General features: G+C 41.2%; 1 protein-coding gene across 1 annotated transcript; it reads left to right on the forward strand.

Annotated features, from left to right (window-relative positions):
- Nucleotides 1-8: 8 nt before the first annotated feature.
- Nucleotides 9-3,996, forward strand: LOC115758269 (putative ATP-dependent RNA helicase BoYb). The gene is made up of 2 exons (XM_030698832.1): nucleotides 9-1,453; nucleotides 1,505-3,996. Exons 1-2 carry the CDS (start codon nucleotides 22-24, stop codon nucleotides 3,439-3,441), a joined length of 3,369 nt encoding a protein of 1,122 aa, XP_030554692.1. The 5' UTR covers nucleotides 9-21; the 3' UTR covers nucleotides 3,442-3,996.
- The last annotated feature ends 11,064 nt before the right edge of the window (nucleotides 3,997-15,060 follow it).

Genomic DNA, 15,060 nt, shown 5'->3' on the forward strand with positions numbered 1-15,060 from the left:
CCAAAAGATCGCAACATACCCATGCAGTATATCGATAACTGCATCGATAGTTTGCCCAATAGGAGGCTCAAGCGCAGCCAACTTAATAAAGCTCCCATTTTGCCCGTTTACAAATTGGAAAATTTGGGAATTTATAGGGTAGAATTTCAATACCCTGGCGATTTGGCCATGACTTCGAAGCCGGAGAAGTGTCCTACGGACAATAACAACAACAGCGATTCGGATAGTTTGTACTATGAGGTAGAGGAGAGCTTTCCATTTGCGCGGCACAGTCGACCGCTGCTAGTGGCGAATTGCTCAGAGTACGCGGTGGCCCACTCGAATGTGCGCCTAAAGCCGGCGCGTCACCTGAACGAAGTGTCCTTTCTGCCACACATCCTGATTGCCATGCGCCGCCTGAGATTTACGCAGCTGCTCCGACTGCAAAGCTACGCCTGGCCCCACCTCGGCCAGGGTGAGGGCCATGGCGCTGTTATTGTGAGTGCACCGCGCAGTGGACGCACCCTGAGCTATGTGCCGCCATTGTGCCAGGTGGTGTGCACAACCTTGACGGAGCAGCGCTGTCGCATGCAGCGCTGCTGGCAGCTGCAGGGCCCCATTGCCTTGGTACTGGTCGCAGATTTGGATCGCGTGCAGCAAACTGGCAGCCTGTGCAATGCAATGCTGCGCAAGGCCAAGAACGAGGAGTGGCTGACGTTGGTGCTGACGGTGCCCTCGGCCCGCACACCGGAACTCTTTCTGCGGCTGCTCAACGGCGTCGGCTGCCTGGTGGCCACGCCGGCGCAGTTCTTATGGCTATGCAGGAATGGCGTCAAGTTGCCTTCTTTGCGCTTTGTGGCCTACGACGATGTGGACTTGATGCCGGCAGATCAGCTGCAAGAGGCGCATCAACAGCTGCTGCTGCTGACCAGGCAACAACGCCCCCAGCTGGTCATCAACACGCAATCGTATGAACCGAAGCTGCTGCACATGCTGCGCGAGTTTAATTCACACCCCATGGTCCTGTTTGGCGATGTGCTGGAGGCGGCTGTCTATGGGGGCACACGGATGCGCATCTCACTGTTGCGGCGGGCCGCCAAGTCTGAGGAGTTGTTGCGTGTGCTGCACGAGCGTCCGCCGCATTTGCGTCGCACTGTCATCAATTGTCACACGGATGCGGACATATGCGAGCTGGTGCAGACACTGAAAGCGCATGGGTATGGTTGCTTGCCCTATTACCAGACGGCTGACTTGGCTGTGCGGGAACAGGTGCATCGCTGGATGCAGGACAGTCGCGGCGAGCTGTTGCTCTGCACCGATCACTGCCCGGAGCTGGATATACGACATGCGCACACGCTGCTGCACTACAGCATGAGCGCTAACTGGAGCCTGTTCAAGCTGCGTCATCTGGCGCTGGCGGACAATTTGCGCAATAGATTGGCACTCACGCAGCCAGGCGAGCAATCGGAGTCAGGTGAGTTGCTCTGACATTAAGAAGCACATCATCATCTCTACTCGACTTCAGATACGCTACTCTCGCTGGTGCTGCTCGACGAGAGCAACCACAAGCAGCTGCCGCGTCTGGTGGACTTTCTGCAAATGCATCAGCATGTGGACGAGCGCATCGTGCAGCTTGCGCGTTACATACGCGCGCAGCTAGAGCGCGCCAAGTGCAATGAGCCGGCATTGTGTGATCTGCTGCTCAGCCTGGGCAACTGTGTGGGCGCCCAGTGCGAGCAGCGTCATCAGCTGCTGCCACAGGATCGCCAGCTGGCCGTGCCGCTGCCCGCTGGCGGCGATGTCAAGCTCCAGTTGATACGCGTCTATACGCCGGCGCATTACTGTGTGCGCCTGTTGGAGCATTTGCCGCTTGGCGGCAGCTGGCGAACGCTGCCGCGCGACGCAACGCTAGACCTGCAGCTTCAGCTGCTACAATCGCAGAAGTGTGTGCGTCACTGGCCGCCGAAGGCCAAAGAAATCTGCATTTACCGCAATTCCAATGGTTACGAGCGTGTGCGCATACTTCGCGTGGCGCACATTGCTCATGTGAATCTCTCGCGCACGGATGTGGATGTCGAAGTGCAGGCACTCGACGTGGACACGCGTCAGTTTAAGACCACCAGCGGCCAGTTATACATATGCCCGGGGCAGCTGCGTGAGGCGCCGCCGCTAGCCATGGACCTGCGCATTCTGGGCCTGGTGCCGCACACAGGCGAACGCAGCTGGCACGAACAGGATGGCCAGCAATGTGCGGCGTGGTTAAATGCTGTGCCGCAGCCCAATTTCTTGCAGGCACGCATTGTGCTGGCGCTGTCGCACACGCTCTTCGTTCAGGATTTGGCCTTGACGAGCTATGCGCCCAGTCTAAAGATGCATGTGCGTCGCCTAACCATGTGCCAGCAGCTTTTGCGCAAGCAATTGGCCAAAAAATGCGAACAGGTCGTAGCAAAACAATTGCAATTCTTGGAACAGGACAGCAACCAGGCCATGATAGAGCCTCAAGTGGCTCAGCCACGGGAAATGCCAAAGCTACTGACAGCCACGCCGCTTGCCAGCAGTTGCGGCATCCTTGCCAAAATGGCCATGCAGCTGGGTAAGCAGAATAGAATTCGTTTGGAGCGTGAGAAAAAGCAACAAGAGGAGCAGCAGCAGCTTACGGAAAGAAAAAAGACCGAACAGGAACTGCAGCAGCCGGCTGAAAGCGTAGAAGCTTTATACAAATGCCTAATAAACTGCACGCTCATGGAGTTGAAAGACAAGTGCTCACAGGAGAAGCCGCTGGCAGCTCTTGTTCTTCGGAACAAGCCCGAAGCCTTCCACAGTGACATCATGGATCCGCAGTCGGAGCTGCCGCCAACTGCGTCAGCGACTGTGCAGCGCAGGAACAAACGAAAATCGGTTGCGGTCAGTGATAAAGTTCATGATATACAGCTACACATTCCGACGCGTGTTCTGCGTCCTGAGGTGCTGTACTATCAAACGCGTTTCACGCTCGAACTGCAGATTGTGCTGCCCGAAGATAACTTGCCCTATGAGGCACTGTTGCACAATGGCTGTTGCATTACCTTCTGGACACTGTGCACAAGCGCCACGCCCATTTATCAGTTTATATTGAACACACACTGCGCCTACCAGCAGCTTAGCCATCACAGGCAGGGTCGCACCGTCTATGTGAGCCTGCTCAAGTCTCTGGCTGTCACATATCCACTCGACTTTGGTTTCTACAAATTCATGAAACCGCATCATGAGAAACTGCATCTTCTGGAAAAGGAGCGTCGTGCACGAATTGCCAACTTTGAGGCGTATTTGCTGCATAAAGGCTATATTCCGGGCAGGGTGGCAAAGCGTTCGAACAGCTCAGACGAGTTGAGCAGCGACGAGCAGGCGGATGAGATGTCATTCGACCCACGCACGGAGCGTGTAGAACGCGCTCGAGATGACACTGAATTCAATTGCGATTAGGTACGTGGCCATGAAATGCATTTTTCTTTACCTTTTCGCTTGGGGGTAGATTGATAAGTTCGTTCTAGTTAGCGCCAATAGAAAGTTGTCGGAAGTCTTCGGCAGCTCTAACGAGTTTATATTTGAATTATCTTTTTAATTATTGTGGACATTTTTAGGGCATTGTAGGACATTTTCCCTAAAATAACATTTTTTAACAAGGAGCAAGGAATAAAATGTTTCCTTAAATTATTTTGATATACTAATTATGATTATTTTTTATATAAATAATTAAACGGGTTTTGAAGCGTAAAGGCTCACGATCGGAACAGATTTTTTGAGCAAAACTTAAGCTTAGGAAATTTCGCAACAAGTAATCGAATCTAAAGCTGAATCGAAACATATATTTAAATTATTACGAAAATAACACTATTTATCTGTCTGCAAATATAAATTATACTTAAATCGATATAAAAAAAGCAACTAAATCGTGAAATTGGAAGTTGAAAAAAAAGTGAAACGAACCAAGGTTCTATAAAGTGCCAAAGTGTTCGAATCCTGATTTTTTAGAATAACAATTACTTGAGAATATGCATAAACAATTATTTTATTTCAACAAATAATTAAAGCACATGAATAAAATATGCTCTAAGTTTGAAATTTATTGAAATATTCCAATTTGAATATATATATTTTAAAATTGATTAAGTCTATTTCTATAAAAATATAGCTGCCAATTCCTTCGTGTAAGATTTTATTATATACGCGTGCCTGGCATGCAATTATCTTAGTTTGATGCGTGCTCACAGAAATGCATCTTTTTTTACACTATCTTTTTAACTATCTAACCAGAGCTGAAGTTCCTTCTAAGAAAAGTTATGTAGCACACACTTTGAGATTCTTTACGCCATCGAATGACAATAGTTATTATTTCTATCAGTTGGCTGTCATTGTCAGCTGCTTAGTTTTATCGTGTGCAATGTGCATTTGGCTGACAGAACAGGTGAATGGCGAACAGAAATGTGTCTGTCATTTGGGAAAAGTGTTTGCTAGTCATGTGACAGCGTAATGTACGGACGGGCGGACATCAGACAGGAAATTTATATGTGCAAAAAGTATGAACCATGGCAATAAATGCCATATAGGGGCACAAAATGTGTACGTTTGTGTGCAAAAACTATTTACTTAAAACATGATTGATGATAACGAAAACCAAAAGATTATTTCAGGAATTTCATTAACTAGGCATTTCAGAAGCCTTAACAATTATACCGACAAATAAGTTTACCTAAATTTGGTGTGGGAGGTATCCAAAATGAAAATGAAAACAAGTAAGAGATTCTAGTCGGGAGCTCCCGACTAGGGGATACCCTGAACCCTCTTCTTCCAACATCAAATGCATATATATATATTCTATTTTAGGAGCTATATGTCAAGTTTGGTGACTCTAGCTCTTATTATTTACCAAAATTGCCCAAAACAGGATAGATATCGATTTTTATCGATTGCCTAGAAACGGAGTAAGTTATCGATTATCGGAGATTATTCCTTCTGCCTGTTACATACATTTACATTTTTCACAAATACCATTTTTAACCATTTTTAATGGGTTCAGGGTATTAAAATGATTTGTCTTTAAACCTAACTTATTTTCAAAAATTTTGAGGTTTGTTCAAAGAACAATGCATTTATCGATTTTAATTGAAATGGAAACGAAGAAACACATCGATTACTTGAAGCAAACTTTATCTGGGCGGAGGAAGAGGAGCTGTGTTTAAAATTAAAAATCTTTAGCTTTTATAGTTCCGGTATTGAAGCTAATGAAGAACATATATACTTTCGGAGAAGCCTCATAATCGATTTCATAGAAACGGAGAAACTTATCGATTTTTTCAAGAAAACTTTGTCTTTACGGTCGATGGAGTAGGAGCTGCGCTCATAATTTAAACTCCCTAGCTTTTTTAGTTTCGGCGATTGAAGCCGATTAAGAATATGAATATTTAAGAAGAAACCTTCCAATCGATTTCATGAAAACGAATAAACTTATCGATTATTTAACGCACTTGATCATTGAGTGAGTTATGGGAAAGTCTAGATATTTCCGGCGATTGAATCTGATTGAAGATTATTAGGAATATATATACTTTCTGCGTAGCTCCTAATCGATTTCATGAAGACGAAATTTATCGATTATTTGAAGAAAATTTCGGCGACTTAAGCTGATTGAACCTGATGATGAATATATACATCTGTGGGGCTGATTAAGAATATATATACTTTCCGAAAAGCCTCCTGCTGCCTGTTAAAGGAAAATTGGGTCAGCAAAAAAGTTGGGCTAGTGGCTAAGACGTGCCCAACTCCAGACGACTTCTTCACAACCCGTTTTAACTATTTATTCAAGCAGAAATCTGCATTTTAAATGAATATTCAGACGTGTGGCATTAATATTTTCTATTGTTGAAATATTATTGTGGTTGGCTTTAAGCTGAAGTTGCGCTTAAAAACACATAAATGTCAATGTTAGCCGCAAATAACTAATACAATCAGTGAGACATACACACACACACTCGCACACACGCACACACACACAGCTGCAGTTGCATTGTCGTAAAAATTGTAGCTGTAAAAGCCATAAAAACAATACGTAGCACTGCGGTGTGGGCGTGGCATTATGCTGGGCAGGCGGAGGGGGGCTCGGTTGTCGACAAGGCAAAGAGTCGGATATAAAGGATAAAGGATACAGGGTACAGGAAACAAGGGGACTTGCACAAGCTGTTTAACAACTTAGCTAAGCATTGTTGTTGCTGTTGCATTGTTATTGTTGTGGTGGCTGGTGTTAAGGTCAAAGTTCGCAGCATTTACTCAGGGTAAAATGTGTCCGCAAAAGGATGTGCATCCTCTGCACTAAGCACGCACGTGAGACCTAAATATAAGTATATACAACACATATTTATAATGAAAACAATCCCCAAATGAGCTTAAGTTAAAACTGAAAAAATTCCCAACATTAATCTTTATTTATTATTGGCCAAGGTCAGAAAGTTCAATTTTGCTGATTCTTGTTGCTTCTTTTTGTTTTTTATCGCTCTCTGATTGATTTATTTATTTACTTTGATTTGCTTCATTCGACGGATGTTTTGTGGCCAAATGCAAATGCTTGGCATTTGTATCTTACGCCGTGGCAGACGTTTTTCCCGGAAATCTCTTCCATAAATACCACAGAAATCAACATGCAATAAGAAAGTGGTTAAGCCGGGATAACATCATTTTGTTAGCATACAAATTTGAATTTATTTTATTATTTATTGAGTTAGCCAGGATGCGGTGCGACTGGGCTTTAAATTGAAGTAAAGAAAAAACTCCAGATTGTTGCCTGAACCTACGCATTTAAGCCGAGCAGAGCTGAAAAACTTTTTTAACTCTAAATCAATACGACTGAAGTGGTTGAAAAAGAAGGGCATGGACAGCTTTTGAAGCTTCAGCCTGGGAAATATGGAAGCATATTTGTTAAAACGCAGTACGCCTTCGAATTAGATGTGCTTCGAATTAAATTTGCATATTTCAAGCTATTTTTTTAAATAAGTTTATATGCCTAAAATCCGGGCAATATCTTATCCAAAATGTGGCCACAATTTTGGGCAAGTGCAAATCATGACTAAAATTGAAAAAAAATATTCTAATTGAAAATAATTGATATTCATATATTTTCATATTACTTATTTCAACTAATATTATAATTAAACTGTGCAAAATTCAACTCTATGTAACAGGCAGAAGGAAGCATCTCAACCCCATAAAGTATATATACTCTTGATCAGCATCAATAGCCGAATCGATCTAGCCATGTCCGTCTGTCTGTCCGTCCGTCCGTCCGTATATATTAACGCAAGGATCTCAGAACCTATAAGAGCTAGAGACTTTTAGATGTAGGTGCTCCTAGTGCCTGCGCAGAACGAGTTTGTTTCCGATAATCGATAACTTATTCCGTTTCCAAGCAATCGATAAAAATCGATATCGATATCCTGTTTTTTTGTGCAAGAGTTAGAGTCACCAAACTTGACATATAGCTTCTAAAATAGAATATATATATGCATTTGATGTTGGAAGAAGAGGGTTCAGGGTATTCTCTAGTCGGGAGCTCCCGACTAGAACCTCTTGTTTTATTTTATTTACAACTCAAAAATCGCAGATTAAAAAGGGTGATGAGATTCTAAATTAATTAAAACCCAACATTTTTTTAAGGAATTCCTTTTATACCCTGAACCCATTGAAAATGATGAATATATATGGGAATTATGCTGGAACTTCTTAACACCGAGTTTGGGTTAGATATTTTGATAAAGAAAACAAGTTTTCTACACAAAAGCCTGCTTTTGGACCGCTTGTTTCTATGAAGCAATATAATATAGGTGTCCGATCCGGCAGTTACCGACATATGTACTGCCTGCAACAGAAAGACGGATCTATTCAAAGTTTCAAGAGGATATCTTTGAAACAAGGAAACAGATAGGCGGACAGGAATCTAGGAGATTCATGCAAAACAAAAGGTTTCTTCGCTTTGGCAGCTTCTTGACTTTAGCTGATTGGCAAACCAAGGTCTGTTTAGAAAAGTTACTGATATCCATTTTGATGCACCATTCAGCCTGCGTGTGTTGCCTACTTATTGGGGCAAAATGTTGAACTAGCTGGAGTTGATTGAATTTGTTTTAGTTGCTGAGCTGCCGCGCATTACGCATACGTCATGTGTGACAGGTGAGGCCATGTGTCCAAGGTTCAAGCAATCAATCAAAAGACTAGCTTTGATTTTTTTGCACAAAAGAAGAACGGTTAGAATAGATAGAACACCTGTTGTGGGCATAAAAGATATCGTATAAAGCTGTCCACAACTTACCTGCCAGCTATTTGTTGTTGTCCTTGTTGCTGTTGTTGTTGTGTTTAATTCCCCAGCTTTAAATCGTTAATTGTTGGCTATGTAAAGAGACAACAATAATGAAAAGAAAAAATCGCAGCCAGAAAAAGCCAGGGGCAAAGATGGAAAAGCCCAAGTTGGGCCAAAGGCAAACACGCACACGGCACAGGACGCGCCAGGACAAGCGAATCTGTGTGTGAGCAGGAAACAACGCACGTTCACGTCGAACAGGAACCAGGAAGGAACCAGGCACAAGACAAACAGGCAGGAAAGCAAAAAGCGACGACGCCGACGATGACGACGACTTTGGCGAGCATTGACGAGCGGCAGCGAAGGACTAGGAAACTGAGGTAACAACAGCAATAACTATAACAAAAGCAAACGGGGCAAAATATATAAAAAAAAAATGAAGAAAAGACAGCCCAAGGTTACGAAGTTGAAATACCCTTGCCAAATACTATAACTTTTTAATCAAACAAATTAACATAATAACCTTGTCTTGGATTAACTGTACTTATATGAACCATATGAAAAATAATAATATAACATACAAAAAAGTTAATCACACAAATATGATATACCGCACCTTTCTGAACGCTACCTTTAAAATTGGGCGACTAACTAGGAGAAACATGATAAAATGCTGTTTGGTCGGAGGCTATAATCGATATCCAGCCGAATAATATAAATATTCTTTCTATAAGCCTTGCGTTACATATTTGATGACGAAATCAAAGTATCCCCATGGCAAGCGCGCAAAAAACGTGAAGAAAAAGTGAAAGAGGGAAAGGCAAGCATAGACATTCCAATAACAATGAGCCTGGCGGAGAATAGCAAAGAAGGCAGCTAAAAGTTGTGCCAGGCTCTGCTCAGTTTGTGCCGGGATAGCGGAGGCTGGAATTAATTTTGCGTTTGGCTACGCTTGGCTGCAGCAGAGCGGGGTCAGCAGGTGCAGGGTCAGGTAGACCCCCAAAAAACTTTGTCCAAATATTTGTCGACTACCTTTGGGTTCAAAATGGCTCAAGACCTCTTGAATTTTTGGTACAGAACTCAATTGCAGTACTTGGTGGTAACAAATATAATATATATATATATAATGTGTATATATAATGTATATGCCTCAATGTTGAGGATAACACAAGGATAGCCTGTAACATATGCATACGAAATGTGCAGAGAAAATATTCTGCACAATAGTTTCCATCTGCTGCATAGTTTAAATGGAAGGCTAAAAAAAATTTTTGCGAACTGTGAAATTATAATTCGTGTAATTCAATAAAATTTTAAAAATCAGAAGCTTACTTCAAGCGGAATACCCCTAATAAGTAGCAGTTGCTTCGAAATATTCTGTAGGTTATCTATTCTATTTATAAGCTTACCCCAAATGGAAATCCCTCATTGAAATATTCTCTTGGATATGTATTTGATTTATAATTCTTCAAGCGGAATACCCCTAATAAGTAAAACCATTATTGAAAGCTTGTGTAGGATGTGTATTCTCTTTAGATGCTTACTCCAAAAGTAATATCCATAATAAGAAGCAGTTTTTTTGGAAAAATTCTATAGAATATGTATTCTGTTCAGAACCTTTCTCCAAACGAAATGTTCTTAAAAGGTAGCCGTTTTTTTTTAAATATTACCTAGGATAGGTAATTACTGATTTTAAAATGATGTGGACAATTTTAATTCGCAGTTTTGTGTATGCAAATTTCCAAATTGCTCCCATCCAGATTAAAATTGTAAGAAAAAAGTTCTTGTTTTATTAAATATTATTTAAAAAGATGATATCTATCATTGCGCAAATTGTGAGATTTCATATCGAAAAGATTTCTGATTTCTGCTGGCGTTTCACAACACTGCAATATAGGTACAGTTTGTGCCCCACTATATAAGGAAACTATGCGCAGAAATTTAAGAGAAAATTTTATTTGTTAGGAAAAAGTTCATTTGTGAGGAGTTCGAAGTTTCACAACACTGGAGGGAAGTACAGAGTGTACGCCTTATATGAATGATAAAATAATGTGTGAAATTGCGGAGAAGTTTTTGCGAACAATAAAGGTTGTATATGCATTTACAAATATAAATATTGTTAAATTGTAATTGAAAGGGATCTCTGCCATGGTTAATCAACACTAAAAAACCTAAGAAACCCAAAAATATGCGATTTATTGCATGTAAATCAGTAAAAGACAATATGTTATTGGGAACCCGTACAAATTGAACGAAATCTATGGCATTCGCTTTAACTAAACCATCAAAAATTTTTAAACGAATTGAATTTTTTATTGAAAATCTATAGAAAAACTGTAATTTTCCATTGAAGTTAACAAACACTAGAAATTCATTCGCCTGCCTGAACCGTACCCTTTAAAAAGGATGTTGCGGCTGGTCAGTAGCTGTGCATACAACAGTTAATTAGCTGGTAATTAAATGACTGTGAAAACCACTTTGGCAGGATAATGGCATAAGTGCCCAGGATATACGAGAGACGGGCATATGTTTGGCTCCGTTCCCAGCAGAAGCAGAAGCAGCCGCAGCAGCAGTCGGGGCCATGACCTGCATCTGATTTCAGCTGGTAAATAGGGTTAATTGAATTTGTCAGCAGCCATGGCTGGCGAGGACGAGGTCCTTGACGCTCAGTTTCTACCTGTTTGTTTTTGTTGTATTTTGTTTTAAATGTTCATCTGTATTCTTTTTGGCTATCATATAACGCGCGCCGTCAGTTGCCAATTAAATTGTTAAAAAATTTAGTCAAGTTAGCAGCGGCAGCTACACGAAGGACACGCGCACTCAATAAGGACAGCAGCACGCACAAAAATACGATTTTCTATGTGAATCTAAAGCGCACGATAAAAAAATTCCTTTTTTTCCATTTTAAAACAATCAAAGAAAAAGAAGAAGTGGAAACGCTTTGAAAACGCGACTTACACAATTTTTGCCGCGAAAGCGAATTTATTGAGTTTTTGTTGTTGGTTAAAGTTAAAGTTATTTGTGTTGTTGTTGTTGTTGTTATTGCTGTTGGTTTAGGTGTTAATTGATTGTTAGTTAACATGTGGCAACCACTTTGGCGCACAATTCGAAAGCAACTGAAAGCAAAACGCCAACAGTAACAGCAGCAGCAGCGGCAGCAGCAGAGCCACACGACGCGTACGCGTCGGCCACCCACACAGCGGAGCTTTTGCGTGAGCGCGCTGAAAGCTTTTGCAAGCGCGCGCGCCGCACTTGCTATAAAAATTTGTATGGCTCTGCTCGCAGCGCAGTCGGCGTCACGGCTGCGTTTGATTTACAACATGATTTACTGGCGCCGCAATTTTTCGGCAGAGGCAGCGACCGCGGCAGAGGCAGCGACCGCGGCAGAGCTATCACTTAGTATGTGTAGGTGCAAGTAAGCGTGTGTTTGTGCGTGTGCGTGTGCCCTATTGTAAATTGGATCCTAGAAATATTTATACACTTAACTATGCGTTCTTGTATGGATGTGTCGGATATGTTGCATATTTTTGGGGGTGAAGAGCGCTTGGGTAAAAAGTTAAGCCAGAAAATTAACATTTATAGCTGCCAACAGTTAGCACAGTTAATTTAGCAATAAAAACCAAATGCTGCACGCAATATTGAAAAGCTTCAAACTTAGATGAATATATAACTAACTGTATTTAAAAATTCTTCTTTAAGCCGCTGAGCTAAGCATTGCAATAATATTCATCTGAGGCACATGAAATTCATGGAATTTCTGGGCTCATCTTTCATAACACGTGCCGCGAGCTTAAATTATATATTTTATGCACCAGTTGAACTTCCGCGAATATTTTGTAGTTGTAGCTGCGACGGAGATTTAGTTTACGGTCCGGCAGATTTCGTGGAAATCTGATTCGGAAATAAAAATAGGCATTTTTTTTTTTATAAAAACTGAAATATAGAATTTTCGACAAGCCTAAGAGGTTTGTCTTTAAAAATATACTGTGTATACTGAATATATTGAAATTAATAACTTATCCAATTTCTTATTTGAAGAGAGATCAATACAGAGCAAATCCTGAGAAATAACATATTAATTTCAAAAACTATGGAAAAATTACTGACTGTGATTGCTAAAAAAATATATTTTTCTTGAAATAATTTTTTCTTCACATATGTAAAAAACATTGTCTATTCATTCTGGCAAAATATCAATAAATTTAAAGTTAAATTATAATTTTGTTGTATCTCCACACTCTTCCAACACATGTTGTCTGCGACCTCTTCTATCCTGCTCTTCCGCTGAACTATTCTAAAAAGAATTTGGGCATACGAAAAACGAATATAACTGTGCTTTTGATAGAGTGGGTAACCTTGAGTTCAACACATGATATACAGTACACTCCCACACATACATATTGACACCTTCTAGCTGGAGTATGAAAATCTGTCGCTGCCGCTGCCGCTGTCGATGCTGCCTCGACCTAGACACTGAAAGCCACAATGACGCTGCTGCCGTCGACGGGCGGCATAGCTAGCTCTACACAGTGTGGGAGGATTGGTGATGCTGCGCTAAGCTGCGCTGCTTGCGCTCTGCCGCTGGGACATGTGTTAAAGCTTAGCGTGTATGGAATCAAACGGGAAACTGTTGGCGTCCGGCTGCGTTTGGGTTGCTTTTTGTATGTGTGCGTGCGTAGGCGCAAGCGGAACAGGCAGGAACCAGTCGTTCGTTAGGGTAAAACTATAAGGAGATTATAAAAGTAGCGCCAACGGGCGCAATAAAAAGGGACGAGCAACAGCAGCATCAACAACAACATCAAAAGCGCAGTAAAATATTATAATAATATGCATAACCTGAATAATTCTGTAACGCATTTAATGTTCATTTTATTTGACTTTTTTACAGCAGGCTTGCTAGCACTTGCTTACTGTTGTTGTTGTTGTTGTTGTTGCTGTTGCTGTTGTTGTGCAAGGTTATGAATGAAAAGCTTTTTCAATTCAGCTTCTGTTGGCCCTTCGGCAACATTTCCGATTGTGACGCAGCTTAAAAAACTTCGCGCAGCGCATGGCAAGAAAGCCTTGACAGGTCGTTAGCAAGGCATTAAAAAGCCCTGGCAAAAAGAGCATCAGCTGGCTGAGCCTGAGAACTGCAGCAGATAGGCAGGTTGGCAGGTGGGCAGGTGGCCAGGCGGCAGGTACAACTAAGGTTGACAATTGAGGGATAATTGTTGGCAATTGTGGCAGACTTTGCTGTTGATATATACACGCCATATGTAATATTATAAAAGCTTTTTTAGTACCAGGAATTTGATGAATGTGGGCATTTTTACAAATAAACTTGTTACTTGCGTTAAAATATACGCATAAAATATATATATTAGTATATACATATGTTACATATTAATAAGTAAAGGTAACTGTTGTTATATTTCATTTTCTACTTAACCTCTTGCCTCGAACATTTAACTGTAGCCCATTGAGCAATAAAGAGAAAGAGCAGGCGTTTGGATCAAAAGCTCTTTTTAGAAAAACTTCCTGAGCGAAAACGAGGTTGCAAACAAAAATTTCAAACACAACACCCGGCTGTCTGCAGCTACTTCTGCCGATGCCCACAATTCAATGACAAATTCAAAACATTTTCCATAAGAACCAACAAGAACCATAATCAAAACAAACGACTCGATATTGAAAAAAGCACACCACAAATTCTGTCCTTGCTATCCCTTTTTGTTTAAGGCTACAGTCTATGATCTTAGCTTCTGCACCCTTCTAACTCATTGTTGTGGTTTCTAAGCACTGCTATGCCCATAATTCGCAAAGTCATGTCTTCTTCTTCTCCACTCGCTTTCAACTTGCAAGCAGATCGGCAGATTTTTATAATTTTTCATTTTTCGACCAGCAAGGCACCTTTTCTCAAAATAGGGTATTTTAACTATTCATAAGCAATGTAACCAAATAGCACAAACCATCTCATACATACAATTTTATTTAATGTCTATAAAAAATATAATTTTGTATTTAGTGTGCAACTATTAGTGCAGTCAATAATAATTGTTTTCTTTATAAATTATATACCATTCTTATAAAAAAGAGTATCAATGCCGCGACCCGCCAAATATTTGTTTATGTGTGTCTCATCTCACACATATTGGTGCAAATTTGCATATATGTATGTGTCTGCCAAGCCAAGGGAAGTCTATGAATTTAAGAAGATTGCAACGTTCTGTTGCGCCTGTGACGTCACAGTCCAAGGCTTTTTATGTGCGATCATTGCGTATATAAAATTATAACATATGTCAACAAATTATTTTCTATAAAAGACCCCATTCATAAGTTATTTAAATGTACGTAATATAGGTAGAAATATATACTAAACATCACAAGAAATAAAATTCTATTAACTGTGACATCATAATATATGATGTTGGGCGCCGTGCGTAACCATTTGATCTGAATGCCATGGCTTGCTGGCATTCAAATTTTCTACCTACTTGCGCCGAGACTCGGCTCTGCAACAACAACATTAGTACACAAATTATGCTGTAATTGTTTCTACGCGCTGCCTTGTAGGAGCGACAGAGAAACCCGCAAGGAACACAGTGGCATTTTTTGTCCCTTTTTTTTTGCACTGAGTTTCCTATGTCCTCATTATGGCTCACAAACCTCTTGTCGATCAAAACGGGGGGTGAAGAAAAAATTGGGCTTCGTGCGCACTGTTGTTGTTTTGCAAGTGATTTGTTGTTGCTTCCTATGGTAAACGAGCTTTTTTTTTGGGTTTG

The sequence above is a fragment of the Drosophila novamexicana genome, unplaced genomic scaffold, assembly GCF_003285875.2.
Source record: "Drosophila novamexicana strain 15010-1031.04,08,12 unplaced genomic scaffold, DnovRS2.1 tig00000137-arrow-arrow-pilon, whole genome shotgun sequence".
In the NCBI taxonomy this organism is placed as follows: Eukaryota; Metazoa; Arthropoda; class Insecta; order Diptera; family Drosophilidae; genus Drosophila; species Drosophila novamexicana.